Here is a 25,616-nt window from a genome sequence, read left to right as displayed (position 1 = left end):
CCACTGCAGCTGCAGTCCCTCCGCCCCTGGCGGCGCTTCCCGGGGGCTGCAGAGTGGGTGTGGGGTTCTGGCTTCTGGACTCTGCCTCTGGAATCCCTGCACTTGACCCACTCTGTCCACAAGCCTGTCCTCCTCCACAGGTTGACAGACCCAAATCCAAGCGTTTTGCAAGATGCCCAGAAAATCTCGAGTTCGCTCAAGAAGAGTAAGAATCACAGGCATCTCTAGGCTTCCAGAGAAGGACCAAAGCCACGAGAGGACCCGAGGTCAGGGGAGGAGGAGCGGACTGGAATGGGGATCTCGTGAGCTGAGGAGCCGCGGACACGTGGTGGGCCTGTGTTCCAGGCAGGATGGTGTGATAAGGTCCGCACAGGAGAGTGCGATGCTTAGAAACGGCCGGAAGATTGTCTGTTTTATTGACCAGGCGGCATGTCGGCTCAGCACGGGAGGCCCCTCTGAGTAGACTTCCATCCCCCCCAGTCGGGCTCCTCGGCTCCTGCCCCGTGAGAGCTAAAGACTCCCACTGCCGGATTTCTCTGCAGGCTCCGTATTGTCAACATGCCAAGGGCCTCTACTTTGGTTCCAGTCAAGGTCTACTTGACCTAAAAGGTTGTGTCTGAGATCTGACGGACGGAAACACCACTCCTGTTAAACTCTGGCTTGTAGCTGTTTAATCGTTGGCAGTGCATTTAAGCTCCTGAGCCGTGTCCCGCTCCGCTCTGACGCAGACACACTCATGTTCCTCACGGGGTGCTGGGCGGAATAGATGAGGTAATGACCGTGAAGCTCCCAGGAGAGTGGCTGTCACATCCGAGGGTCTCAGCACATGTGTGCTGTTGTCCTCGCTGCCCTAGCACTCAGGGAGACTGAGGTCCTCACATCACATTGCAGGAAAGTCCAAGGCAGATCAGGCTGCAGGTACGGCTTGATTCAGGGTCTCCGATGATGCCAGCAGGACCTGGTTTCTAAACTCCTTCCATCTCCCAGCCCCTCTTCCTCTGAGATGGCCCTCTTCTCAGGCAGGCTGCTGTCCCACGGCAGCAGGGCACCTGTCCACTCTCATCAAAGCCCCCATAAAGGTCTTGTGGCACCCCATGGCTGGCCCACAAAACCCTGGGGCAGGGTCTGCGCCACCAAAACTCATGACTGAGCGTGCAGGATGCCTGGTGTCTCAGAGGGACGTGGGGTTTCCTAGGAGGCGAGCAGGAAAGCCACAGCTGCGTCCTCAGCACCGCGGCACCCACCCAGGTGAAGGAGCGAGGGGATTTGTTTGCCTTCGTCTGGTTCCAGATCGCGTCCTGCAGAGTTGCCCCACACGGTCCTCAGAGAGCCACACGCACACCCCCCTTTCTAAGCGTCAGCGGGACAGTCCTGTTTAAGAACCGTCAGGACCCTAAGCAGTCGACCGGAATCCAGAAGAACTCGGTGAACTTCAGCAGCATCTTCAAGAGTCTTGTCCTTAGTAAACACAGATCGAGCGATGCAGGTTATCCCTCCAAGGCTGCTTCCGGTTCTTGCCACAGGAAGTGGTAGGAAAGCACACGCTCCTTTACAACGACCTCGAGGTCCTCAGCCTCCCCTGGGAGCCTCAGCCGGGTCCTTTGGAGAGTGAATTCTCCTGCCTCTGTCCAGGCCCCCTCTGCACTAAAGATGTCACCCAGTCCTCCGACCCGCCCGTCACACAGGGAACTCGTCCTCAGCTTCCAGTTCCTGGGGGCGGGACAAGGTGAGACCCCACTTAGAGCTGTGTGCTGTATTCACAGGTGACTGCTGGCTACTGGCAGCCATTGCCTCCCTCACCTTGAATGAAGAGGTCCTGGCTCGCGTCGTGCCCCTAGACCAGAGTTTCCAGGAGAACTATGCTGGGATCTTCCACTTCCAGGTAACTTCATGTCAGCTCAGGCTTCTCCCCAGCGGGTCCTGGGGGGCCGAGGACTGGTCCCTGGGGGGGCTAGAACAGGACCTGAGGGGCTATAGACAGGACCTGGGGGGCTAAGGACAGGTCCTGGGGGTCTAAGGACAGGTCCTGGGTGGAGGGGCTAAGGACAGGTCCTGGAGGGCTAAGGACAGGTCCTGCGTGGAGAGGCTAAGGACAGGTCCTGAGGGACTGAGGACAGGTTCTAGGGGTGCTAGAACAGGACCTGGGGAGCCAACGACAGCTCCTGGGGGGCTACGGACAGATCCTGGGGGACCAAGGACAGGTCCTGCATGGAGAGGCTAAGGACAGGTCCTGGGGGACCAAGGACGGGTCCTGGGGGGCTGAGGACAGGTTCTGGGGGTGCTAGAACAGGACCTGGGGAGCCGACAGCTCCTGGGGGGCTACGGACAGATCCTGGGGGACCAAGGACAGGTCCTGGAGGGGCTGGAGCAGGACCTGGGGGGCTAAGGACAGGTCCTGGGTGGAGGGGCTGAGGACAGGTCCCGGAGGGCTACGGATAGGTCCTACAGGGCTACAGACAGGTCGTGGGGGCTAGAAGAGTTCCTGGGTGGGGGGGTCAGGACAGGTCCTAGGGGGCTACGGACAGGACCTGGGGGGCATACAGGACCTGGGGGGCATACAGGACCTGGGGGGGCTAAGAACAGGTCCTGGGAGCTGGGAACGTTACTAAGGGGGGCGGTAAGACACATCTAGGAGTTAGGAACAGGTCCCGTCTTGGCCAAGTTTATCAAACCCCGGCGTTTGCAGACTCTTAGGATCAAGCTGTTCTGCAGACGACTTGGAGAGGCTCCAGCAAGCTCCCTGGCCTGCCCCTGATGGGGGACCCTGCCGGGAGAGCAGTGGGGAGCCTCTTGGGACAGGCAAGGAGGGAGCTAGAGCAGGCACCTGGGAGGTAATTCCCAAGGTTAGAAAAGCCTGTTTCGGGGAGTCTGAGAGAAAGTGGTGAGGTACTGCTCACTGCCTCCTTTTATGCCAGTAAATGAGAAGCGGTATCCTTGAGAGAGCGTGAGACCCAGGGCAGTGTGCTCAAGACCTGGGTGTGGGCTTGGAGGGCAGGACAGGTGCCTCTGTCCTCAGCTTCTCAGTGAGGACTCGGAGACGGAGGGGGGTGGGAGCATCTCCTCCCAGGATGGGCTCACGGAGGCCGGGGGTCCCCGTGCGGCCACCGGCCCCTCCCCCAGCCCACCCGTGTCCCCTGTCCCACAGTTCTGGCAGTACGGCGAGTGGGTGGACGTGGTCGTGGACGACAGGCTGCCCACCAAGAACGGGGAGCTGCTGTTCGTGCATTCTGCAGAGGGCAGCGAGTTCTGGAGTGCGCTGCTGGAGAAGGCCTACGCCAAGTGAGTGACCGCGGCCTTCCCTCGGGCAGCCTGGGATCTGGAAGAGGCAGGTGGGGGTGGAGGACGACTCTGGCCAGAATTGGGGTGTAAAATCAAGGAGTACATGCATGGGGGGGGTCGTGCCCTGATCAGTGACCGAGCTCGCCATGTTAGTGGCACGCGCAGGAATGGGTATCGCGCAGACTGCTGACCTTGAGAACGACCTTCACCTCCTTGGCAGATTGGGGACGTTTTTGTCAGCTAAAGACAGCAGAGTTTTTGCCAGTAGGCATTACCGTCCCCTGCAGAGGGATGAAAAGTACGGAACTTGTGCGGAAAGTAGAGTGTGCGATTCGCAGTGGTTTCCCACCCCTGCCTGTCCCACACTGCCTGTCCTCCGTGAGCTCTGCGGCAGCCCCCCTGCCCCGGCCACCCAGGCTCTCCAGCATCCAGAGATTTCCATCCCTTGCAGCTGCTGCCAGCGCGGAGGGCCAGGCTCCCCGTGGCCAGCTGTGAGAGTCTGGGGTCTGGGAGCCACGTCTCCGTCACATGCCCTGTGGCACAGCTAGAAGCCATGGATGCCACGGGACGTACTGCGCGTAGAACTGCATTTGTTAGCGAGTTGTTGTCTTTTCTAAGCTGATGGCCGCCCGGCCCTTTGCTGTCGCGACACAGAAACAGTCCGTACGGGAGGTCAGACCAGATAACTACCTGGGTCCTTCCACTTGGCAGGCTGTAGATTTGCTGGAGCCCAAGCCCCAGGGAATCTCAGCGGAGGGTCCCTAGAGCCCCCAGCAAAGGAGGCAATGGGGTCGGGGGTTGGGGGGGCGCTTCGAGAAGCAACAGCAGCAGCAGCATCTGTCCCCCCTCAGGGTCAACGGCTGTTATGAAGCGCTCTCGGGGGGCGCCACCACCGAGGGCTTCGAGGACTTCACGGGGGGCATCGCGGAGTGGTACGAGCTCAGGAAGGCCCCTCCCGACCTGTTCAGGATCATCCAGAAGGCTCTGCAGAAAGGCTCCCTCCTCGGCTGCTCCATCGATGTGAGTCCGGGCCCCCCGCCCACCCGCTCTAGCTGGTGCGAGCCCATCCCCGTCCAGCACGCCGGATGTCACCTGGAACCTGGGGGTGGCCAGTGACACCCAGGCCATATGGGGGAAGCTGGTGGGGCGAGGGCACTCCTGTGCGTCGCCAGCCCCAACCACAGCTTCCATGAATCCCCTGCCCTCTGCTGGTCCCAGGGTAGGGACCACGTGCAGACACCTGCCCCCCGGGCAGGGCCTGCGTGGCCTGGAGCCCGGCAGCCTTCCCCTTCACCGCTGCGGCATCCACGGGCCTGTGGGAAGCTTCGGAGGGGCCGTTTCCTCACGGTGGCCTTGCTGGCAGGCCTCCCTGGAGGCGCGCACCCCATCCTGTCCCCTGCGTCCTCCTGGCAGAGGCTGAGCCCACTCCCCAGCCCTGTGCCACCTGGGACTCGTTCCCCGTGGGGACAGAGAAGCCCCTACTCTTGGGGCCAACCTAGTAAACTTCAAGATGTAATTGGCAACCTAGCCTGCTTCCAACCTAGTAAACTTCAAGATGTAATTGGCTTTTTTTTTTTTTTTTAAGATTTTATTTATTTGACACACAGAGAGAGACAGCCAGCGAGAGAGGGAACACAAGCAGGGGGAGTGGGAGAGAAAGAAGCAGGCTCCCAGCGGAGGAGCCTGATGTGGGGCTCGATCCCAGAACGCCGGGATCACGCCCTGAGCCGAAGGCAGACGCTTAACCGCTGTGCCACCCAGGCGCCCCTGAATTGGCTTTATTAAGTGATTCGTGAAGTGGGTGGCACCCCATCCAGCAAGTAGAGAGCAGGGCGGGAAGTCAGCCGCTGAAGGGAAGTCTGCTCCCGGCAGGCCCCATGTTCCCGGGGGGAGTCTCATCCTGCGGGCCACCCCGTCTCTGGGGGTGGAGACTGGCGGGTCAAGACCGTTTCTGGGGAGGCCGAAACTGCTCTCAGATTGTGTGTCGGGCCTGGGTTAGGGCTCGGCCCGCGGTGTTCTCTCTACCAGACTCCAAACAGGGGATTCTGGCTTGTTCAGCAGACCGTGCCCTCAGCCCTTCTTCCTATTGACTGAGACAAACATACCAGCCTCCCTTCCTCCCCGCAGTCGGGGGACGGGTGTACCCCGAGGAAGTTCTGATAGAGCCGGTGCAAATCCCACAGGCACGCACAGAACTGTCCTCGGGGAACCCCGCAGTGGGGCTGGGCTGGACCACGGGCTCCTGGGCTACCGGATGCCGCCCTGGGGTCTGTCCCGAGCCCGGGCCACCAGCCCCGCTCCAGGGTCCTATGGGGGTTCGTGAAGGCCTGTCCACTGGCCGATGCGGCACGCTGTCCCCCCGGCTGCCCCTGCCATCCCCGCCATCTGAGAGCTGCTGCGGGAGGCCGGTGGCGAGGGCCTCGGTGCAGGAGGCAGAGCGAGGCTGCATCCAGCGGCCTGACTCCCCCCCCCCCCCACGTTTACAGATCACCAGCATGGCGGACTCCGAGGCCATCACGTTCCAGAAGCTGGTGAAGGGGCACGCGTACTCGGTCACCGGGGCCGAGGAGGTAAGGCCAGCTCCGGGCGCACTGTCTGCGCTTGGCTTGCGGTCGCCCCGCTCTAACGGACCAGGTAGAGACGAGAACACTGATCGCAGCCGCATAGCGTTTGAGTCTCTGTACAAAGCGCTTTTGCGCCCAAATTCCAGTTCAGGTCTGACCGCCTCTCACCGGCTGCATGGCCTGGGCGTGTTTCTCAAACTCTCTGCCCTGGAGCACCCTCAAGTCAGAGACGGTGACAATGTCCCCGTAGGGCTGGAGTGGCTGCCGTTGTCGCTGTGAATCCCACACACGCTAGTGAGCGGCCAGCCTCACGTCCGGCACAGGACCCCGCGCCTCACACGCCCAGGGCTCTGTGGTGTTTTCATCCTTCGGTTTCTATTTTGTTCTCCGCCCACCCCCGACACACATGCATCTTTTTATTTTGAAAAAGCTCAGGTCTGTGGAAAAGCTGAAAGAGTAGTGTAACAAGAAACATCCAAATGCCATTTCCCTAGGCTCGACAATTGAGATTTTCCCCGTCCGTTTTGTGTCTGCTCTTTTCTGAGCCATTTGAGAGTCAGTCGCGGATGTCACACTTTGCTCCTAAACACGTCTCCCAGGAATAAGGGCGTTGTCTCACGTGACGCCAGTGCAGTGTTCGTGCTGAGGAAAATACCCCTAATTCCACAGTGGCGTCTAACGCAGAGCCCGCGTGGGCTGCTCCCGACGGCAGCCCTGCTTCGTAGCCGCGCCAGCCGGGACTCGCGGAGGTCCGGGCGGGCCGCCCGCATCTCAGCGGAGCTCCTGCCGTGAGGGCGAGGCTTCCCTGAGCTCCCGTGACAGCAGCGCATCCTACTCTAGCCGGGGGCTCACGACGTCCCCCGAGGGCCGGGCCCTGGGAGCGGTCCGCGCCCGGCAGCAGCGAGGGGCCCGGGGTCCAGCCCTTCGCCCTTCCGTGACCCCTGTAACACGGACCCGCCCCCTCCTGGCGCGGGGAGAAGGGGTCTGGGGCCCGAGCACCTGCGGGCCTGGCTTGAACTCAGCCTCTCCCCCTCTACTCCCCGTGCCCCGTCTTCAGGTCGAAAGTGGGGGAAGCCTGCAGAAGCTGGTCCGCATCCGCAACCCCTGGGGAGAGGTGGAGTGGACCGGCAAGTGGAACGACAAGTGAGCGGGGCGCCTCCCCGGGCGGTTCCGGGGGCCAGGGGAGAGAGGAGGGCGCGAGGCTGGCGTTTGTGCGGTGCAGGGGGCTAGGCCCCGAGGCCACAGGTCCCCGCCCTCTCGGGGCAGGTACCCTTCGAGCAAGTCTGCACACCTTCCTGCCGGCCCTGGGCTCCTTCCATCGCCGCGGTGTGCACGCTTCCCTAGCGCAGTCACCCTGCTGGCGGGCGGCGGGGGAGGGGCGTGCGTGGAACCCAGAGGTCCCTGGTCGCGTCGGGTGCCTCCAGCTCAGCCGCAAGGGGTTCCCCTTAAAGAGCTGCCAGGTGTGGCCGCCCGCACTGTCCCCTTCTCCCTCCAGTGGGCCCCGTTCTTTCTGCCGCCACCACCCAGGGCGGCGCCTGCCCTCACCCCCTCCCCACGGCTACGAGCGTAGCTCCCCCCTGGGGCAGTCTGGGCCCTCAGAGGTGCAGGAGCGTGTCCCCGGGCCTGCACTCTGGGGTCTTGGGGACAGGTGCTCGCCCGCACTGGCTTGTAATGCCCGTCCTGTCCTGTGGCTTTCCAGCTGCCCCAACTGGAACACTGTGGACCCGGAGGTGAGGGAGCAGCTGACCAGACGGCACGAAGATGGGGAGTTCTGGTGAGACCGTTAGGGCTGCAGGGAGAGGGGTCTGCCCGGGGGCTCTACTGGACAGGAGCCAGATGATAGTGTCAGGTGCACGGGGGTGTGGGAGTTGTTGTCCTAAATTCCCCAGAAGACCCTGAATGAAACCATTCGTCCAGCTCCCCTATTTGTCCCTCTTGACAGTGGGGTTCAAAGCTGAGCAGAGAAGCCCATTCAGATCCCACGGGACGGAAGGGGCCTTTCTCCCACCGGCTCTTAGGATCGTCCCAACACCTTAAGAAACAGGCCCTTGGAGAGCAGAGCTGGGCCTGTGGGTGCGTGTCCGCCCCCAGCTGCGTCCGCGCTGCCCGGCTCGGTGCTCAGAGCGGCCCAGCCGCCGGGCCAGCATCTGCGCCTTCTGGCTGGGGGTCTGGGGGCGGCGGCGCCCAGCCTTCACTGGCTCCCTGGCTGGCCTTGGGCGGAAGGTCAAGGTTTGTCCGTGGGTCATCTCGTAACCTGGATGCCTGTGTCCCTGCCTCTGCCAGGATGTCTTTCAACGACTTCCTGAGGCACTACTCCCGGCTGGAGATCTGCAACCTGACGCCCGACACCCTCACCAGCGAATCCTACAAGAAGTGGAAACTCACCAAGATGGACGGGAACTGGAGACGGGGCTCCACCGCGGGAGGCTGCCGGAACTACCCGAGTAAGGCCCCGCCGCGCCCGGTCCCAGCTCACAGCCACAGGCCACTGTATCCACGGGCAGCCCAAGCAGCCTGGCTCCGCAGGGACCTCACCCACAGGCCTTAACCGCTGTCCGCACTTCAGGACCCGCTCAGACGGGGTCCCCAGTCCCTCGGCAATCCTGCGACCCTTCTGCCCTGTGGTCCGGGACCCCCCCCGCCTCGTGCCGCACACACTGAGTCCGCATGACCCCACACACTGGGCCCCAGGGACTGTCCCGAGTGGTTGATAGAGGCCACTCCAGTCTCCCTGACAAGCTCCCGCGGCCGGAGCCCTGTGTCCGCTCCATCTTTGAGGTGAGGGGACTGCGGCCTGGAGAGCTTAAGTGACCTACCTGGGGCCGCGAGCTCACGGGGACTTGAGTGCAGACAGTCTGGCGGTGGAGCTGGTCTGGGAGAACTCTCTGTGGCAGCAAGTCTGGGTCCTGTGTGGACCCTCTGCTGCACCTGAGGGACCTGAGGGACCCGAGGGCCCCAGCGGCATCCTAGGCCACAGAGCAGGTGGTTCCCTTCAGCCCCAGAGCTTTGAATCTTTCGCCTCAAGTGTGTAGCTACCAAGTGGGGATTTGAGAGGTGCTGGGAAGAGCTCTGCCCCAGACAGGAATCTCTCCCCTACCCGTGAGATCAGGGGTCAGCAAACTCCCTCAAGGGCCAGATGGTAAATATCTGGGGCTTCGTGAGCCATCAGTTTGTCCCGCTCCCAGGTCTACAGCTATAGCCTGAAGGCAGTTAAATGAATAGATACAGCTGTGTTCTAATAAAACTTTATTGACAAAAACAGGCAGCCAGGGGTGCACAGAGCTGGAGTCGGCTTGGCCCTGGATGGTGCCTTTATTTCCCCAACAAAGAGTTTTATCCTCTTAGGGAGGGGAAGGCAGCCGGCACGATTATCCTTAAATGTGAATGAATCTCGGGTCCTTCCTGTAAATGGGTTCTGGAAGTGGGGAGGGCAGAGACACCATGGGGGCAACGGGACAGGCCTAGGGGGACAAGGGACACAGAAAAGGAGCTGAAATTGTGCACAGGATGGTCCTGGCCTCGGGGTTCACTGAGGGGGTGCAGGGGTGCATGCCCCCTCCTCCCCAGCCAGGCCACCTCTGACCTCCCGTTCGAGCCTGGGGAGGGAGAGGTGCCGCAAGGGGACAGCTCAGCTCTAACGGCCTCTTCCAGAGTGATGACCACCAGTCCCCGAGACCAGCCTGAGAGCAGGTGGGAGAGAACTGCAAGGGAAAGTCTGTCATGTAGGGGTCTCCCCATGATGATCGGGCAGGCGCCGCCGTCCCCCCTCCCGTCCCCACTCCCGTCCCCATCCCCCACCCCTGCACACCAGGTGGGGCAGGGCTCTGGCGTCCTGAGTGACGGAGCACATCCCCTCTCTGGCCACAGACACTTTCTGGATGAACCCTCAGTACTTGATCAAGCTGGAGGAGGAGGACGAGGACCAGGAGGACGGGGAGAGCGGCTGCACCTTCCTGGTGGGCCTCATCCAGAAGCACCGGCGGCGGCAGAGGAAGATGGGCGAGGACATGCACACCATTGGCTTCGGCATCTACGAGGTGCGTGCGGCACGGCGGGGGCCGCCTCCTCCCCTCCTTCGCCGTCAGCAGCCCGGGAGGGGGCACCCCAGACAGGGAGCCGGCCAGGGAGCTGGCAACTGGGCCCGGCCAGTCTCGGGAGAAGTCTCGCAGCCCCGGAGGTGGCGAGCCGTCGCCTGGGCCCCCGCAGCTAGCTTCCCGGATCGCCCACTCTTTTTAGGGGCCTCCTGCCTCTCCTGAGCCCCTCCAGGCCTGGCACCACTCTTCTCGGAACAGAGGAGACTTAACAGAGCTTCCTGGACCCCATCCGGGAATACCATGAGGGCAGGAACTGCTCCAGCATCTGGCTGGTAGGCGCCCAGCCCGGTGCGGGGCCTGGGAGCAGCTCAGGACAGGGAACACGGGCTCCGCACACTCACTCCTGCACGTTCTTTCATTTCAAACCACATTCGAGAAAAGCCCAGCTTAGCTGCAGGCAGAAGGCGGCTGCCCCTTCCTGTCTGGGGCCAGACCCCTGTACCCTCCCCACTCCTCCCTGCAGCACTGACCAGAGAGCCTCTCCGCTGGGGTCCAATGGGTGCAGGCGGCCCCCTAAAGCACCCAGTGGGCCCCGCGTTCAGTGAGGTCACCTGCGAAGTCACAGGGGCAGCCTGAGATGGTGGCAGGGAGCCCACCACTGGGAGAAGTCAGGTGCCAGGAGACACGGCCCCGCTCGCTCTTCACTGGAGCGTGGCCCCCAGGACCCTGCCCGTTCACTCACCAAGTAGAGTCGGTCAAATGCCATCATTTCAAACAGTGCCCATAACTGTAAGCCCCTGTCTCTGAAACAGGAGCTGAGAGCTTCAGAGCTGGGGCAGAGTGACCCCAAGGAAAATGCAAACTGACACCCCTCCCCCACACACACCTCAAGGGAGTGGGAAGCCAGGCCTGGGCTCCAGCGCTGGGAAGCCCCAGAGGATCGTTTGGTTCTGTTTGAGGCAGGAACAGGGAGCTCACTGACACACAGATGGGGTGTGGCCGGCAGAAGCCGGGAGCGGACCCCTGCTGGCTCCCAGCCCAGTGACGCCCCCTTCACTGCCCTCTTCGTCCGAGGGCACAGCCCTGCTTCTGCGAGCGGGAGGCGGGGGGACCCCAGGCCAGTCCGTGCACAGCTCCCTGCCTCGGTTTTATGCTCTATAAACGAGGAATGGTGCTAAGGGCTTGCCCGTGTGGTTGCTGGGTCAGGAGCTTTGTTTTCAGCCGGAATGCGTGGGGGCCCTTGGAAAACATGGACGTAGTTCTGCTAGAGCTGCAGGGAACGGGGGGCAGCAGAGCAGACGGCGCGGCGGGGCCTTTGTGCAGCCGCCCCTGAGTCTGAGGGAAGCGCCTTCTCTCTCCTTGCAGGTTCCAGAGGAGGTACGTCCGGCAGACGGCGCGGGGTCAGCAACAGGCACGAGGCTTAGACCGCCGGCTCGGGGGTCTCGTGAGGCCTGGGCAGGGGCCGGCGGCTGAGAAGGATGAGGCCCCGTGCCCTCTGGGCCCTGGTGAGGCGGCTGGGGTCCCACACGCTGCCGGTCAGAGCTCAGGGCCAGGTCTCCCAGGAAGTCCCCGCGGGGCCTGTGTTCGGTTTAGGTCTGGGTGGACGACATGTGATCCTGGGACCTCTGGCGCCTCTTCACAGAGTCCAGTAAATCTCTCCAAAAACAAGCGTGAGGGGAACGAGGAACCCCACAGGCTGTACTGGGATATAGCGTGGGAGCCCAGAGGGAGGCCTGGACCCAATTCCCAACTCTGCCATTTGCAGGCTGTGTGACCCTAGACAAGCGGTGGGTCCTCTCTGGACCCCTGGTTACTTCTTCAGTAAAACTGGCCAACCATCCATCTCGAGGGACCGTAGGGACGAAGTGAAGGGCATGAGAGCACACAGCAGGCCCAGAGCTGTCAGGGCCGCAGCTGTTCCGGGGGGCACGCGGGGTGCTCAGGCCCCCGGCGGTACACTTTGCCGTGGTCAGGCGGTGCCGTCTGTGGCACGCCGGGCTTTTCCAGGCGCCGCGTGCACGTTCTGGCCCCGCCGTGGTCACTGACCACAGCTGAGCTGCGCTGCCCTCCCTGGTCAGGCCCTGTCCTCGCTTCTGTGTGTCGCACACCACGCACATCCGAGTCACCGTGAGGAAGGCCGAGGACCTCCGTGTGCAGATGGGGTGTCTCTGCAGAGCTGGGCACACGTGGGGCCCCCGTGGCGCACGCCTCTGAGTCCCCCCAGGCCATTCATTCTCTAGCGTGGAGCGACCCAGACGCTGTGCCTTCGACTCCCCCCCGTTTCTGTTTGTCCATCAGATGTACGGACAGACCAACCTCCACCTCAGCAGGAGCTTCTTCCTGACGCACCGAGCGAGGGAGCGCTCGGACACCTTCATCAACCTGCGCGAGGTGCTCAACCGCTTCAAGCTGCCACCCGGGGAGTACGTTCTGGTGCCCTCCACCTTCGAGCCCAACAAGGACGGGGACTTCTGCGTCCGGGTCTTCTCGGAGAAGAAAGCCGACTACCAGTAGGTGGCCCGCCCTCCCCGTCCCCGCGGGCGTCCTCTGAGCGGGGTTGGCGGGGAGGTTTGAGCACAGTTGTGTCTGCGACATCAGGTCGTCGGGTTCATTGTAAGGACAGGGACTGTGAACTCGTCAGGCGCCGAGCCCGGGTGTAACCCCTTCCTGCCCAGCGCCCGCGAGCGCCGGGGTGTGAGTGACAGCGTCAGTGGTCACTGGACGCCAGTAGGCCCTTTCCCGCTGATGCCGCCTTCAGGACGGCCTCCTGTCACAGCAGCCTCTGGTCAAGCTGCCGCTTCGACCGCGTCTATATTCGGTGGGGCGCTTGATTGCAGGAGACCTAATCCACGGGGGGCAGCTTAACCAAAAGGGGATTTACTGAAAGACTACAAAGGCTTTGAGCCGATGGGAAGCAGGGACATGGCACCTGCCATGTGCTCCTGTCAAAGACCCAGGACCGTGTATCCGACAGGCCGGCTCACCCCAGCCGTGGGCCTGCTGGCCTCTGCGGGCACAGCAGACGGGACTCTCGGCGGCCTGGTGGGGGATGACCCAGCGCTGCCCGAGCTTCCACGGTAACCACACCCCGGCCTCGGGGTGCCCGCCTTCTCCAGCCCAGAGCAGAGCATGTAGGCGGCGGGGACGTCGTGTGCTTCTCCGTGTGAGATTTACCGTGACAAACGTTCCCGTGGACCCAGGGAGTGGGTCCGAGGCAGGCCCTCTGCCTCCCCATGTTCGGCCATGCCCCTCGCTTCCTGCTTTCGTTTCTGCTGTGCGGGGACGTGCGGTCGCACTTCCACGTGGGCCGTGATTTCGGCAGCACACCCCTTCTGGTGACACGATTTCCTTCTGTCTCCAGGGTTGTCGACGACGAGATCGAGGCCAACCTTGACGAGGTATGTGCAGCCCCTGGCTCCCGCCTGCTCTGCCCCGACGACCCAGGGCCCAGAACGACAACACAGAATCGCTAGGGTTTAGGAGGCCCTAGGACTTCGTGCCCACAGCTCAAGACTAGGCTTTGCGTCCCGCACCTGTGCTGGCCACCGCATGGCCCTCGCCTCCGCTGTGTGGGACTCGGGGTTCCCATGACTCCCCTTCCTGAGCCTCAGTTTCTTTATTCGTAAAATGAAATGTGGGGCGATAAGGTTCCTGAGGCCCTGAGGGCTCCAAGAATTGCAGTTGAAATAGTGGTGACTCCGGGGAGTTCGGGGTCTCCAACGAGGCCCACCCATAAAAAAACCCAGAGCCGAGGGAGGAGACTGCCACCAACAGGACGGGAGGCTTTCCCGCTGTCCCTGGACCTGAAAACTCTAGGTTCCTCAGTCCCTGAAGTGCCATGCTTGTCCTGGATCCCCAGGGAGAGACGGAACAGTCCCAGAGGGCCGCTGTCATAGGCCTTCTAGAACATTCTGGCTAGGCTCCACTTCTGAATCCCCACTAGCGTAGATCAGAGGGCCATTCTGGTCGCAGGTCAGAGAAGACACTGTGAGGTGCTCACTAACTCCTCCCAGAGTTTCCATCCCTCTCGTGTCTTCACTAGAAAAACTCCTTCCTTCATTCTTCACACTGTCCTTTGTCTCAGGCCTGTGGGAGGCGGGGCAGGCGGGGGGGGGGGGCCCTTCCTGGCTCTGACCTGCTCCCACCCCTGCGCCTCCCCTTCCAGATAGACGCCAGCGAGGATGACATTGACGACGGGTTCAGGAGGCTGTTTGCCCAGCTGGCAGGCGAGGTGGGTGTCCGCAGTCTCTCACACGCTCTGGCCGCTGCAGAGGAAGGGACAGTCTCATCCTCATGAGACTCCGATTCAGAGGGGCAGAGAGGAATCGTGCTGGAACTAGGGCTCCTGCCCACATCCTGCCCCCGTGGCGGGGCTGCCAGCTCGCGGTCAGCTCTGGCCCCATATTCCTCCTGCCGCAGGGTTCCGGCTCTTGTCTCTTCCACTCCAGCTGGGACGTGGGGCTCAGACCTTATCCTTGATTTTCACGAAGATATCCCGGGGGGACAGAAGGGTTTCAAATCTCTACCGTGTTGATTGCCTGAGCCACGTGGGCCTCGGGCTGCTGTAAGCTGTTCCCGCCAGTCCGGAACCTGGCACCCTCCTCTGTCATGCACAGGAAGCCGGCTCACCTGGGCCTCCCCATCAGTGTACTGAGCAGGTGCTCCCCTCCATCCCCTCCATCCCCTCCATCCCGGTCTCTAAGGGACAGAGACTTTTTTCCCCTGCTGGTCGCTGGTTGGGTCGTATATATGTCCTGCCCCCACGCCCAGGAAGCAGAAAGGACCGCGGCCAATCTTGGGGCTTGCCCCCCCCCCCATTACACAGTACATGTGCACACACAGGGGTCCCTGAACCACTCCAGGAGCCGTGACCACAGAGAGAGTGCCGGGCAATTCCTGGAGGAGCTGGGTCCTAACCATCTTTACAGGAAGCCAGATCCGAGTTTCAAAGAGGAGGAAGGCGGCTGAACGAAGAAAGCCACGTGGGGCCACGATGCTCTCCAGAGCTCGGAACTGGCGCTTGACGTCCCCCTAGAGCAGGTGTACACGTGCCGCTCACGTGTGGCCTCACAGGCCCCGCCAAGACCCACCTAGTGCACCTGACCCAGGGCCAGTCTCCAAGGTCTGCGGCCCGTGTAACCACCCTGCTTCATGTCCACAGGACGCGGAGATTTCTGCCTTCGAGCTGCAGACCATCCTAAGGAGAGTGTTGGCCAAGCGTAAGTGCCGTCCTGGCGGGTCCCTGGTCCCGCTACTCCCCGCGCCCTTCCACCACGCTCTCCCGCCTCGACACCTGTGTCCGCCCCTGCCGCACTGGGCAGAGGTGGCTCTGTGCACCCCGGTGAAACAACAAAAGTGTCCAGATGGAGGTCAGAGGTCGCACCCAAGTTGCTACCACTGGTGGGCTGTTGCTCTAAGCCCAGGCACGTGACGCCTCGGGCTCTTTCCTCACCTGTAAAGTGGGTGGATCGCTACCCAACTTCAATGAGGGGCGCCGGGTAAGGAGGGCTGAGTCAGCCCCGACCACCGGCTGGAAAGCCCCGGCTGTATTTAGTGGGGTCGTGGATGGAGCCCACATCTCCCTGCGTAGCCACGAGAACAGTTCAGGAAGTGTCTCCCCAGTGTGTGGGCCAGGGAGCCTCGTCTGACGTTTGGCTTGGGCCCACGAGCCAGGCCAGCGACTCCAAAGCTGTGGAGGCGGCTGCTGGGTCTCCTGGAGGAACGAGCGAAGTGGGAGTGGGGCCTGGGGTGGAGCCGGAGTGCCTCCCATGGGCCTTCAGGCTCCTTGACCCAAGTGCAGTCCAGCCTCGGGGGACACATTTCCTCCCCTTCAATTCATCATGAGAACCACAGTCACCCCCGAGCCCCTGCAAGCCCGGACGTTGCTGTGTCCAAGGCAGTGGCCTCGTGCACTGCTTAGAAGCCGGCCCAACCATCAACAGAGAGGCAAATTCTCTAGAAGCGCCCAGGCTGGCCGGGTCGTCCATCCCAGGGCGTGTGGGCAGTGTGCCTGGCACAGGATCCACACATAACCGGTTCCTCCCAGGCAGGCCGGGTGAGGACAAGGAGGTGGTGTTTGGCCTGGAGGCTGCCAGGCACGAGTGAAGTCACAGAGCTGTTCAGGCGTGCGGCCGTCAAAGCTGCCTTGTTCCTGCACAGATGGAGGCTGGGTGGGCGGGGAAGAGCCAGGCCGTGCTGGGACTCAGCCTCCCTGGCCGCCCGCTGACCCCGGCCTCCACCCAGGCCCAAGAAGGGGTCTGTGCCCACAGCAGCAGCTCTGAGACCGGCTACAGCGCAACGTTTGCAAGGGCGTAACAAAAGATGGGTCTCTCGTGGTCTGCGGGGAACGAGAGCCCCACTTGTAACAAGAGTCTCCTGCCGCCCACCAGCCACTGTTGTACCCCACTGTCCTAGTGGAGCACAGTGGCTCTGGAGAGTCTGGTCCTCGGGCTTCTCGGTCTGCGGGGACACAGGCTAACGTGGCAAATACACGCTCTGCTCTCTTCCCTCTTACGCGCGAGCCCCCTGTGACACTGGAAGTCGGTGAAGTGACCCCTGTCCTGGAGGGCACAGACACACATTTCCGTCCTTGGGGGGTTTCTCGGGACAGCGCAGCCCCGCGGGATTTTCCCATCACTCTTCCTTTGTTTTCTAGGCCAGGACATCAAGTCAGACGGCTTCAGCATCGAGACCTGCAAAATCATGGTGGACATGCTGGACGTATCCTTCCGTGCCGCAGAGCCCCCGCCCGTCCTGCTCAGGCGAGTGGGAGACGCCTGGGCCCGAGCAGCTCGGGCTGGTTTCCTGAGGGGCTGTGGAAAATGTCCCCCCCCCGTCCTGTTTCTGACGGGACTCTCTTCTCTGGTCGTGGTTTTCCTCTGTTCGCGGGCCCCCTGCCCACCTGCCTCGCTGCGTTCTGGGCGGGATGGGTCTGAGCTGCCAGGGGTGGGGGGGTGGTCTTGGGGGCTCCCGGCTGCTCCGGGGCAGCTGCCCCACACAAGGCCCAGAAACATGCCCAGAGTCAGCAAGGAGCTTCTGTGTGTCACCCTGGCGGCCCGTAGACGCAGCTCTGGCCCAAGCACAGCGTGGGGGGCTTCGGCTGGCACTCCTCGGAAGCACGCGGTGGGCGCCGTGCCAGCCGGGTGACGGGGCGCCCGCACGGACGTGCTGCGGGAGTGTTCCTTAACGACAGGCAGTCTGATGGCAGCGGGAAGCTGGGGCTGAAGGAGTTCTACGTTCTCTGGACGAAGATCCAGAAGTACCAGGTGAGCGCCCGGTGGCTCTGTCGGGGACGTGGGTGCACGTGCACCCCTCTGTGAGGGCAGAGGGACATCCCCAGGGGTGGGACTTGACCCCCAGAGGCAGGATGGGCAGGTGCGAACAGCAAAGACGAGCCTGTGCAAGGGACATGGTCTGCTCCCCGCTCTTACCTGCTAGTGGCCAGAAACGGGGTCCCCTTCCAGCTGCCCTGAAAGTATCCTCTAGAGGCCGTGTAGCCTTTGGTCCTTTGGATTTCTGACAGCCCAGTCACAAAACTGACATCCTAACGGGCCCACGGTGGCTGACCGACAGGCACGTGCAGGAGCCCGCTCACAGAGGGGGCGCTGTTAGCTATTTAAGGCAGAAACGTGGGTGACTTTCCAAGGCCAGACTAGAGTCAGAGCTGGGAAGCTTCAGGCCCGTGCGGCACACAGCACGCGCTAACTCGTCTCCTGCTGGCTTTGCGTCATGGTTCTGGTAACTGTTCTGCCTGTTCCAGAAAATTTACCGGGAAATCGACGTGGACCGGTCGGGCACCATGAACTCCTATGAGATGCGGAAAGCTTTGGAAGAGGCCGGTAAGGACCGTTCGTTTTAGGCGTAGAACACGTGAGCGCTTACTCTGCGTTACGTGAAGCAGGTGCTGGCTCATGCTTTCCCTCCCCCTGGAAAAAGCTAACTGGTAAAACAAAACACCTGTTGTGCCCTCTTGAGTTGAAGTTTCCTTCTGAGAGCCTGGTGGGTCGAGCGGGCAGAGCCAGTTCTCAGCACGCTGGGCTCCCTTTGCTAAGTCCCTCGCACACAACATGGGGTTCTCTACTGGTTGGGACGTAATCCTGCCACAGAGACCCCAAATAACCATCTTTCTCTCCCAGACGGTCCAAGGGCAAGGGGCGGTGCCTCCCTTTCCCGCGGGACCACGCTGGCTTGCCGTCACAACATCCGTCACAACATCCTGGCAACGGGTAGATGGCGGAGGGAGGGAGAGGCTCCTTGCCTTTCAGGGCACACGTCTCCCTGGCAGGGCTTAGTCAGGGGCTCTCAGCCAGCTGCAGGGCAGGTGGGAAACGTCTCCCTTTCAGGCAGCCGAGGCCCGTTAGAAATTCTGCTGTGGAAAGGGCGAGAATTAGTGCTAGTTTACGATGAACGGTTCCTGCCACACGCATCCAGGAAGAGTCTAGTCTCCAAGGTGATTCAGGGCTAGACAGACAGGCGAGGAAGCACGAGCAGCAGGGCAGCCTCATGTAGCCGGTGAGGACCCAGGCAGGCCCAGGCGGCTCCGGCTTTGTGAAGCACCACAGTCCCCCAGGAGCGCACCAAGGGACAGAAGCACTTGCTGCGATTTGAAGGGCCACCTCTGCGCGTCTGTCAGTGGCGCGGGAGCAGGGGTGGGCGCCGTCCAACACTAACCCCGAGCCGGGTGCCTGTTCGTCCCGCCGCAGGCTTCAAGCTGCCCTGTCAGCTGCACCAGGTCATCGTCGCTCGCTTCGCAGATGACGAGCTCATCATCGACTTCGACAATTTCGTCCGGTGTCTGGTGCGACTGGAAACACTGTTCAGTAAGTGGCTGTTTGGGGAAAGACCCATTTCCGTCCTGTTGGGGTGAAGACACCCACCCTTTGCCTCGGGTGAGATCGGGGGTGAACCGGGACGCGTCTGCAGTTGACCATGAAGATCCTTCTCCAGTGTGGGGACGGAGGGCAGGAATAGCAGCTTGGGACAAACGGGGAAGACAGTGCGGTCTCTGTTCGGCTCGCTCACGGGGGACGGCCCTTCTTCCTCCGCAGGGGTTTTTAAGCAGCTGGACCCCGAGAACACCGGGACCATACAGCTGGACCTCATCTCTGTAAGTCCGCGGCTCACACGCCCCTCCCTCGGGACGGGGACCTGGGGTTGATGGGCTGCTGCTTACAGCCCCCCCTTACAGATCTCCGGGGTTGGGGGAGTCGGCCTGGAAGGGGCTCTAAGATCCCACCCCGCACTGTCGCTGGCAGCCCCTTCCCGGCCCGCTGTTGACCCTCAGGTCCCTCCTCCCACCAGCTTTGCCTCAAGTAGGCAGTGGAAGAGGGGGCTGCAGGGTCCCTCGGAGGAATATGAACCGCTGATTCGCACGCACGGGCGGCGGAGCTGATAAAACTCTGGAGGAAATCCAAGTGGGTTTGGGAAGATCTGTCATTCTTAGAGCAGATCTACTTAAAATACTTTCAGAGCAAATTACTTCCTCCTTCTCCTTTCAAAACACCCCGATAGTAACTAAGCTGGGGTATGTGATTACTGTGCTCCTGAGGCTGGAGCCCGCGCAGTGACCCCTGGGAGATGATCGTCAAGCCAGACGGAGGGGGGGGGGGACACCGGTTCCCTGAAAAGCAAAGTGCGAGGTGTTCTCTGGTCATCCTGCCAGAATGTTCTCTCACCCCCAGGAGGAAGGGTACGCCTGTGCTCCCGGGCCGTACACTTCCTCTGCTCTCAGGGGAATGGAGCTTGGGGCAGCCCAAGGGCTGGGCAGGGGGCCGGCGCCCACGGGAATGACCAGGTCCCACGTACCAGTGAGGAGCCAGGTGGCAAGTGGGACAGGAGTCAGGGCCTGGCCACTCTTTTCCTTGCACTTTGGAGGAAGCCAGCGGCTCAGCAGGCGTCCACCTGCTCGGATGCACCGTAAAGGGCTTCAGCCAACTGAAAATCTGTTTGAGCCAATTACGAGTAACGCTAAGTTGCTTGTCCAACTGTATGTCCCTGGGAAATACACCCACCCTGAGGTCGCAGTCCACGGCGGAGGCTCGGGTGTTTGCTCGGATGACCGCTGTGCTGTGGGGAGCTTGGCAGAAGCCGGGGGTCCAGGTCCGTCCCAGAGTTCGCACTTTTCTCCAACAGAGACCAAGGGCGAAAGCCACTGGTTTCAGGGAGAGCCACAGCCCAGACGCACGTTGTGTGGCCCGTGGCGCGGAGGCGCCGAGAGCCTGTGCCGGAGGCCCTCACCCTCCTCAGCTTCTCGGGCTGCACTCAGGTCTCTGGGAGGCGCCACGGGCACATACATAGCCTTTAATTCTGTACCTGGGCTCGGAGCTGATGGCTGTTTTCTTCCTCACAGTGGCTCTGCTTCTCGGTCCTCTGAAGCCATAACCCATCCGCCTGAAGACAGCCCAGCACTAGGCCTCCACGGGGAAACTTTTTATCTGGGCCTCGCACTTATGGGAACACTTACTTCAACTGATGATTATAGCTGAGCATAAAGATGCATTTTTGAGATAGCAGAACTTTCAGATTTCAAAGTAAAAGATTTGCATATCATGATCCTAAGCGCCAGAGTCACTTAATCCTTGGTAAGCTCAAACCCTGAACTGCTGCCTGGTTTACTTCCACACGCTTTCCTGTTTGTAGCAATATTCAACCAGGGAAACAACGCAGGGAGGTATTTTAACAGCTGACCACACACGAAGTCTGTCTCCAAGGACACAAAGTCCCTGCTGGGAATACTGGGAATATTTAAAGCAACTTCAGGTTTAGAAATGCAGCTGTGACATTGAGCCAACAGCAGTCCGTGTCCCCGGAGTTAAAGGGAAACCAGTAGGCATCGCGGAGCGGCCTTATCGAGGCATCCGAATGGGCCAGGCGAGAAGGCACACCTCCATCACGTGGGTCCCGCCAGAGACCAATCTACGTAAAATCGACCGGTTACCTGTGTCTTAGCCCAAACCCTGAGCGGTCTGGGCTCCGACGGGGAGTCAGTTCTGGCTCAGCTGCCTGAAGCCTGCACCAGCGCAGGGGCCCGGGGGCGGAGCCGATCGCGGTCAGGGACAGAACCCGCCGTTTGCTGCCCGGACGTCACCCCTGCCCTGCTTGTGCGTGGAGCCAGGAGGGACATGGCTGGGAGCTGGTCCCCTGGCTCCACCCTGGGAAAACGCTAGCAGCATTATGAAAATACCGCCTTGTTGCCTTACCTTCTTCCACATGTGCTGTTAATAAAGAGTCGCCCAGACAGTCCTGCGCGGTGCTGTCCTTCCTGGAGGGCCCGGCCGGGGTCTGTGCGCACACTGGGTCACAGCCTGCTACCCCGGAGTTCCCCTCCCAACAGGAAAAGGCAGCTTAACTCCCCTTTCCTGGGTAACTACACGATTTCTTAATCCAATTCAGAAGCTCGTAAGTGGCCACGAAGTAGGTGCCACTCTGATCGGCATCTGGTCTCCCCTAGGGAGGCCCACGCAGGCCTCCGGCGTGGGGACAAGACGGGGCCTGACAGGACAGGCACAGAAGTCCGAGCCTGCTGGCGGTGACCCCTGGGGAGCCCTACAACCAGCAGGGGAGCGGGGCAGGGAAGTGCATCTCCCAGACCTGGCTGGGAGGCGCTGGGCCTACCTGGCGGGGGGGGGGGGGGGGGGGGGGGAGTGTCCTCCACTCAGCAGCTCCCGGCAGCACAGGCAGGAGCCCGGGACGGGGGACTTTGAGGCCAGGCGCATGGGGAGGGGAGAGACCCCGGCCAACCCGCGTCCGTGCTGCAGGCTCTGCCCCTCCGCACCTGCTGGGCCGACCCGGCTCACAAACTCACTTGGCACCTGTCCAGTCCCAGTCGAGGAGATAATGGAGACACAAACGGGGAAGGTCTGCCTCACTTGGCGCAGAAGGACGAAGAGAATTACCAACTTCCCGGGGTTCTCCCACACAGTGCAGCCCTCGCCAGCGCCTGCTTCACAGGTAGACGTTAGTGCATCAACGCCCTCTACTTCTGACCCCATGGGAAGCGGGGCCCAAGGCCCCCCAGTCTCTGTGCTGCGCACACAGGCTCTCTGCACTTCTCCCTGCACATGGCATCCCAGCACTCTGAGCGCGGGCCCTTTCCTCCCCAACGTGGAGCACGCCCTCCTCCCAGCCAAGCCCAGCAGCCCCTCTCCCTCCTCTCCTGTCTCTTCGGTCCTCTCTCCCTCCCTTCCCCCTCTCCCTCTTCCCTCTCCTCTCTCCCTCGCTCTCCCACCCTCTCCCCTCCTACAGCCACCTGGGCCCAGCTGCTCTTACAGCTGCTGCTTCCTGGGCCCACCACCCACCTCCCAGTACCCAAATCTGGGAAGGAGAACCAGCTGCATCTTCCTGATTTCCTGTGCCTTTGACACGGTGACCTCTGCCCTCTGCTCTGTTCTCCGTGCGTCCCTCCCCCACCCCCCACAAGAAGCCCCTCTTCAGCAGGGCCCACCTCCAGCTGCCCTACTCCCTTCTTCAAAACTCTAAAAACTGCCACCAGGAAGGTGCCTCACGGGCGCCACTCTGGGAACCAGGGACCAGCACACGCCTGGGTCGGACCTGGGACCCCCACGCGGCGGGGTAGTGCGCGGCCGACGGAAATCGTGCTCGCGACCACCTCACGCACCGCCACCACCACAGCCACAGTTGCTGCGCTCTTGGCCCCGCACAGGAAACCGCAGCTGTGAGGCCACCGGAAACGCTGACCTTCCCCACTCCGTGACCCCCGGCCTCGGAACACCTCCCTGTCTTTGCAGATATTTCTAGAAGGACCTCTGATACAAGGATGCTCTGATGATAAACAAGGAAAAAACAAAGAGGGAGAATCAGCAAATGTTCTCAGTTGAGGACGAAGGACACGGATGATCGCGTCCTAACTAACGTTCACGCCTCCCCTTCCCGCACATGCGAGCAATTCCTACGACCTCCCGGCCCCTCCACGTACAGCAGCCGGTGTGGCTATGGAAGGTGGTGCTGCCGCAAGGCGTGTCCCCGGCAAGGTCAAGGTCGCGTGGCGGGTTAGGAAGCGCCAGACCAGGCCCAGAGCCCCTCGGTACCTGGTACTGGTTGCTCAGCGGCTTAAACACCCGTCTCCCAGGGCCCGGCTGCTCAGTTGAAGGAGCCGCGACTCTTCATCTCAGGGTTGTGAGTTCCAGCCCCACACTGGGAGTAGACGTTACTTAAAAATAAAATCTTAAAACACCCATCACCTCACGGTCCTGCAGCCGGAGTCCCAGCCCGCCCCATGGGACTGGCCGGTCCCAGCAGAGACCTGAGGGAGGGTTCCCAGCTGTCGGCGGGGGGCCTTCCACCTTCCCTAGCACGTGACCCCTTCCTCCTCGTGGCCGGCAATGGCAGACTGAACCCCTCACACCTCTCCTGCGCCCACCCTGCAGCGCAGGGTGACCTCCCTGTCCTCAGGTCAGCTGATCAGAAAAGTCCCTCACAGAACCATCTAGATCAGCGTCTGGCCGGATAACCAGGACTCCTAGTCTGCTCCGCTCCAGAACAAAACCCCACGGCCCGGGGTTTCACATGACACACACCTACCTCTCAGCCACGGAGGCTGTGGGTCCGAGATCAGGGTGCAACCGATCTGCCGTCTGGTGAGAACCCTTCCCAGAGCACAGCTGGCCACCTTCTTGTAGTGTCCGTGCGTGGCAGAGGGGATGGCCGCGACCTCTTCCTCCTCCAAGGGCACGAATACCCTTCGTGGGGTGGGGTGGGGTGGGGGACTCTGCCTGGTGACGTCAGGCATGCCTCCTCGGCTCCCGAAGCCCCAGCTCCAAACACCGTCACCCCAGAGGCAGGAAGATGGGGGCATCGTCAGAATTCCGTCCACCACACACGTCTTCTGACTGCTAGCTCCGTTGTCCCTGTTTCTCCAGGATGTTCTTTCACTCAGCCTTCTCGCTGGAATTTAGGTGCTCATAAAAACAACAAAAAGTGAGCACTGGTTCGTTTGTGGCTTCTGTTAAATGAAAATAGTTCTGCTAAGCAGAATGGGTTCCAAAGCCATTCACAAACGTGGTAACACATCAGAAACCAACAGAGCTCCTGTCCGTGTATGTTTTCATCCCGTGAATGAGTGTGGACGTAGACGAGGCCGAGACCATCTCGCAGAGGCTGAGGGACGGTGAGACCCTCTGTCCCCGTGGTTCTCTATCGAGGGCCACCGCAGAGCTCACCAACTGCAAAACCGAGTTCTCTGTACGTAAAAAAATCACTTCTTCCATGTAATCACATGGCTGGTAAATAAATACTATTTTCCCACAGGGTAAGCCGCCCAACGGCTTGTGAACTTTAAACAAGGCTTTTAATGACACAAAAAACTAAAACCAGTAAAAAGCTTTAGAGTCAAAAAGTTTAATTTTATTACAATTGTTTTTAAAGTCAGCTATGATCTTGACAAATATCACGGGTAAGTCTATATACCAAGTCTCCAATTTCCAAAATACAAAAGACAATAAATATAGATTCAAATTCATCCTAAAAACAAGGTTCTAAATCTAATTAGCTGTGCTACAGCTTGGATTCAGTATCTCAAACATACGTCTAATTCTGAAGAACTCCTATCATAAAGGGATTGCTGACAACCAACCGTTCGTTCTTTGCTGACAACATCCGCGCACGCGGCACCCCTGAGGCCCTTGGGTCCCCTGGGGCCTGATGGGGGGGTGGGGACAGGCAGAGGTGCTGCCTCAATGGCACTGGTCCTTTCTGGCGGGGGCAGGGGAGGTGCAGACAAACACCAACTAGGCAGGACGTGAAGCCGACTTCCCAGGGCCCTATCTGTCGAGAAAACCAGGACGGTCACTGTTCATCTTCCCGAGTGCTCCACGAACACCATTCCCCAACAGTGCGGGCAGCTTACTTCTGAGTGCCGCTCCATCACGCTGAACGTCCCCACGGACAGCAAATCCTCCAATCCTTCATTTTCTTCCAGAGGACATTCTGCACTGCTTTCCAGTTACGTTGTGATTAAAGTCAGTCTTGTGAAATTTTTGCCAAACACAATCACATTACTTCTTCTTAGTGATAACAAAGATTAATTCTTCGGAAACTACAATTCCGTAAAGTTTCAGGCCAAGCTCCTTTGCCTTGGTTTAATTCTTGGGTATAGCTGCAAGAGAAGAGAGAAACGATTTACACGCTGTAGAGACAGACACGCAGGACTGTAATGGGGGGGGAGCTGGCGTCACAGGAGAGAAACAAAGGAAAGGACTTTCTGCCCCGAGAGGTGCCCAGAGCTGTCCGAGGACACAGATTCACATTCGGCAACTCTTGTGCGAAGGTCACCGGGGTTCCCCACCAGAGACAACACCGTGGCGAATGGACATAAAAAGGCACGATGGCCCCGTGGGCTCGGCCTGTGACGGCGGGAGGTGGCTGCAGCGTGCCGCGTGAGCAGGCTTCCACCCCGAGGGGGACAGGAGAGACTGGGGTCCCTCAACTTCACTCACAACAGCCCGACACTCTCGTGGGACCTGAGACTGTCAGCCACGAAATGCCACAGACTAAAAGGCCACCGATTTAAGGGAGGGCAACTGGAGCTTTCTGTTGGTGGACTTTTGTGCTTTTGTATTCTCCGAACAAGAGCCGCAGAGGGCATGCGAAGGTCCTAAGATCTGCAGTCTGCAAGCCAGGAGCCAGTCAAACCAGCAATCCAACTGGCAAACTACACAAAGCCCTCCTCCCCCTCCCGCCCCGACAAAGGAAACGGCTCGCTGTAAGAAAGGAGAGTCAGACT

At 60.9% G+C, this 25,616-nt stretch overlaps 2 protein-coding genes across 8 annotated transcripts in view; one reads left to right on the top strand and one right to left on the bottom strand.

The window, feature by feature from the left end:
- Positions 1-21,115, top strand: part of CAPN2 (calpain 2) — a 41,321-nt gene extending 20,206 nt beyond the window's left edge. The window contains exons 3-21 of one of the 2 annotated variants that reach the window (XM_026509481.4): positions 1,764-1,882; positions 3,146-3,279; positions 4,131-4,299; positions 5,766-5,849; positions 6,901-6,986; positions 7,543-7,617; positions 8,127-8,287; positions 9,711-9,880; positions 11,243-11,254; positions 12,176-12,387; positions 13,239-13,275; positions 14,043-14,108; positions 15,039-15,096; positions 16,533-16,597; positions 17,074-17,142; positions 17,637-17,715; positions 18,580-18,696; positions 18,925-18,983; positions 20,226-21,115. In XM_026509481.4, coding sequence (XP_026365266.1) covers positions 1,764-1,882; positions 3,146-3,279; positions 4,131-4,299; positions 5,766-5,849; positions 6,901-6,986; positions 7,543-7,617; positions 8,127-8,287; positions 9,711-9,880; positions 11,243-11,254; positions 12,176-12,387; positions 13,239-13,275; positions 14,043-14,108; positions 15,039-15,096; positions 16,533-16,597; positions 17,074-17,142; positions 17,637-17,715; positions 18,580-18,696; positions 18,925-18,983; positions 20,226-20,249 — 1,796 coding nt within the window. In that variant the 3' untranslated portion in view covers positions 20,250-21,115. The remainder of the gene's footprint in view (positions 1-1,763; positions 1,883-3,145; positions 3,280-4,130; positions 4,300-5,765; positions 5,850-6,900; positions 6,987-7,542; positions 7,618-8,126; positions 8,288-9,710; positions 9,881-11,242; positions 11,255-12,175; positions 12,388-13,238; positions 13,276-14,042; positions 14,109-15,038; positions 15,097-16,532; positions 16,598-17,073; positions 17,143-17,636; positions 17,716-18,579; positions 18,697-18,924; positions 18,984-20,225) is intronic. The other variant, XM_057315188.1, reaches the window with a different exon arrangement.
- Positions 21,116-24,216: 3,101 nt separating this feature from the next.
- Positions 24,217-25,616, bottom strand: part of TP53BP2 (tumor protein p53 binding protein 2) — a 113,952-nt gene continuing 112,552 nt past the window's right edge. For all 6 annotated transcript variants that reach the window (XM_057315574.1, XM_048225215.2, XM_057315575.1 and 3 more), the window contains one exon: positions 24,217-24,989. In XM_057315574.1, coding sequence (XP_057171557.1) covers positions 24,948-24,989 — 42 coding nt within the window. In that variant the 3' untranslated portion in view covers positions 24,217-24,947. The remainder of the gene's footprint in view (positions 24,990-25,616) is intronic.

The sequence above is a fragment of the Ursus arctos genome, unplaced genomic scaffold (genome assembly GCF_023065955.2).
Source record: "Ursus arctos isolate Adak ecotype North America unplaced genomic scaffold, UrsArc2.0 scaffold_2, whole genome shotgun sequence".
NCBI classification, from domain to species: domain Eukaryota; kingdom Metazoa; phylum Chordata; class Mammalia; order Carnivora; family Ursidae; genus Ursus; species Ursus arctos.
Note: the sequence above shows the minus strand (reverse complement) of the source record. Positions and strands in the feature narration are given on the sequence as shown.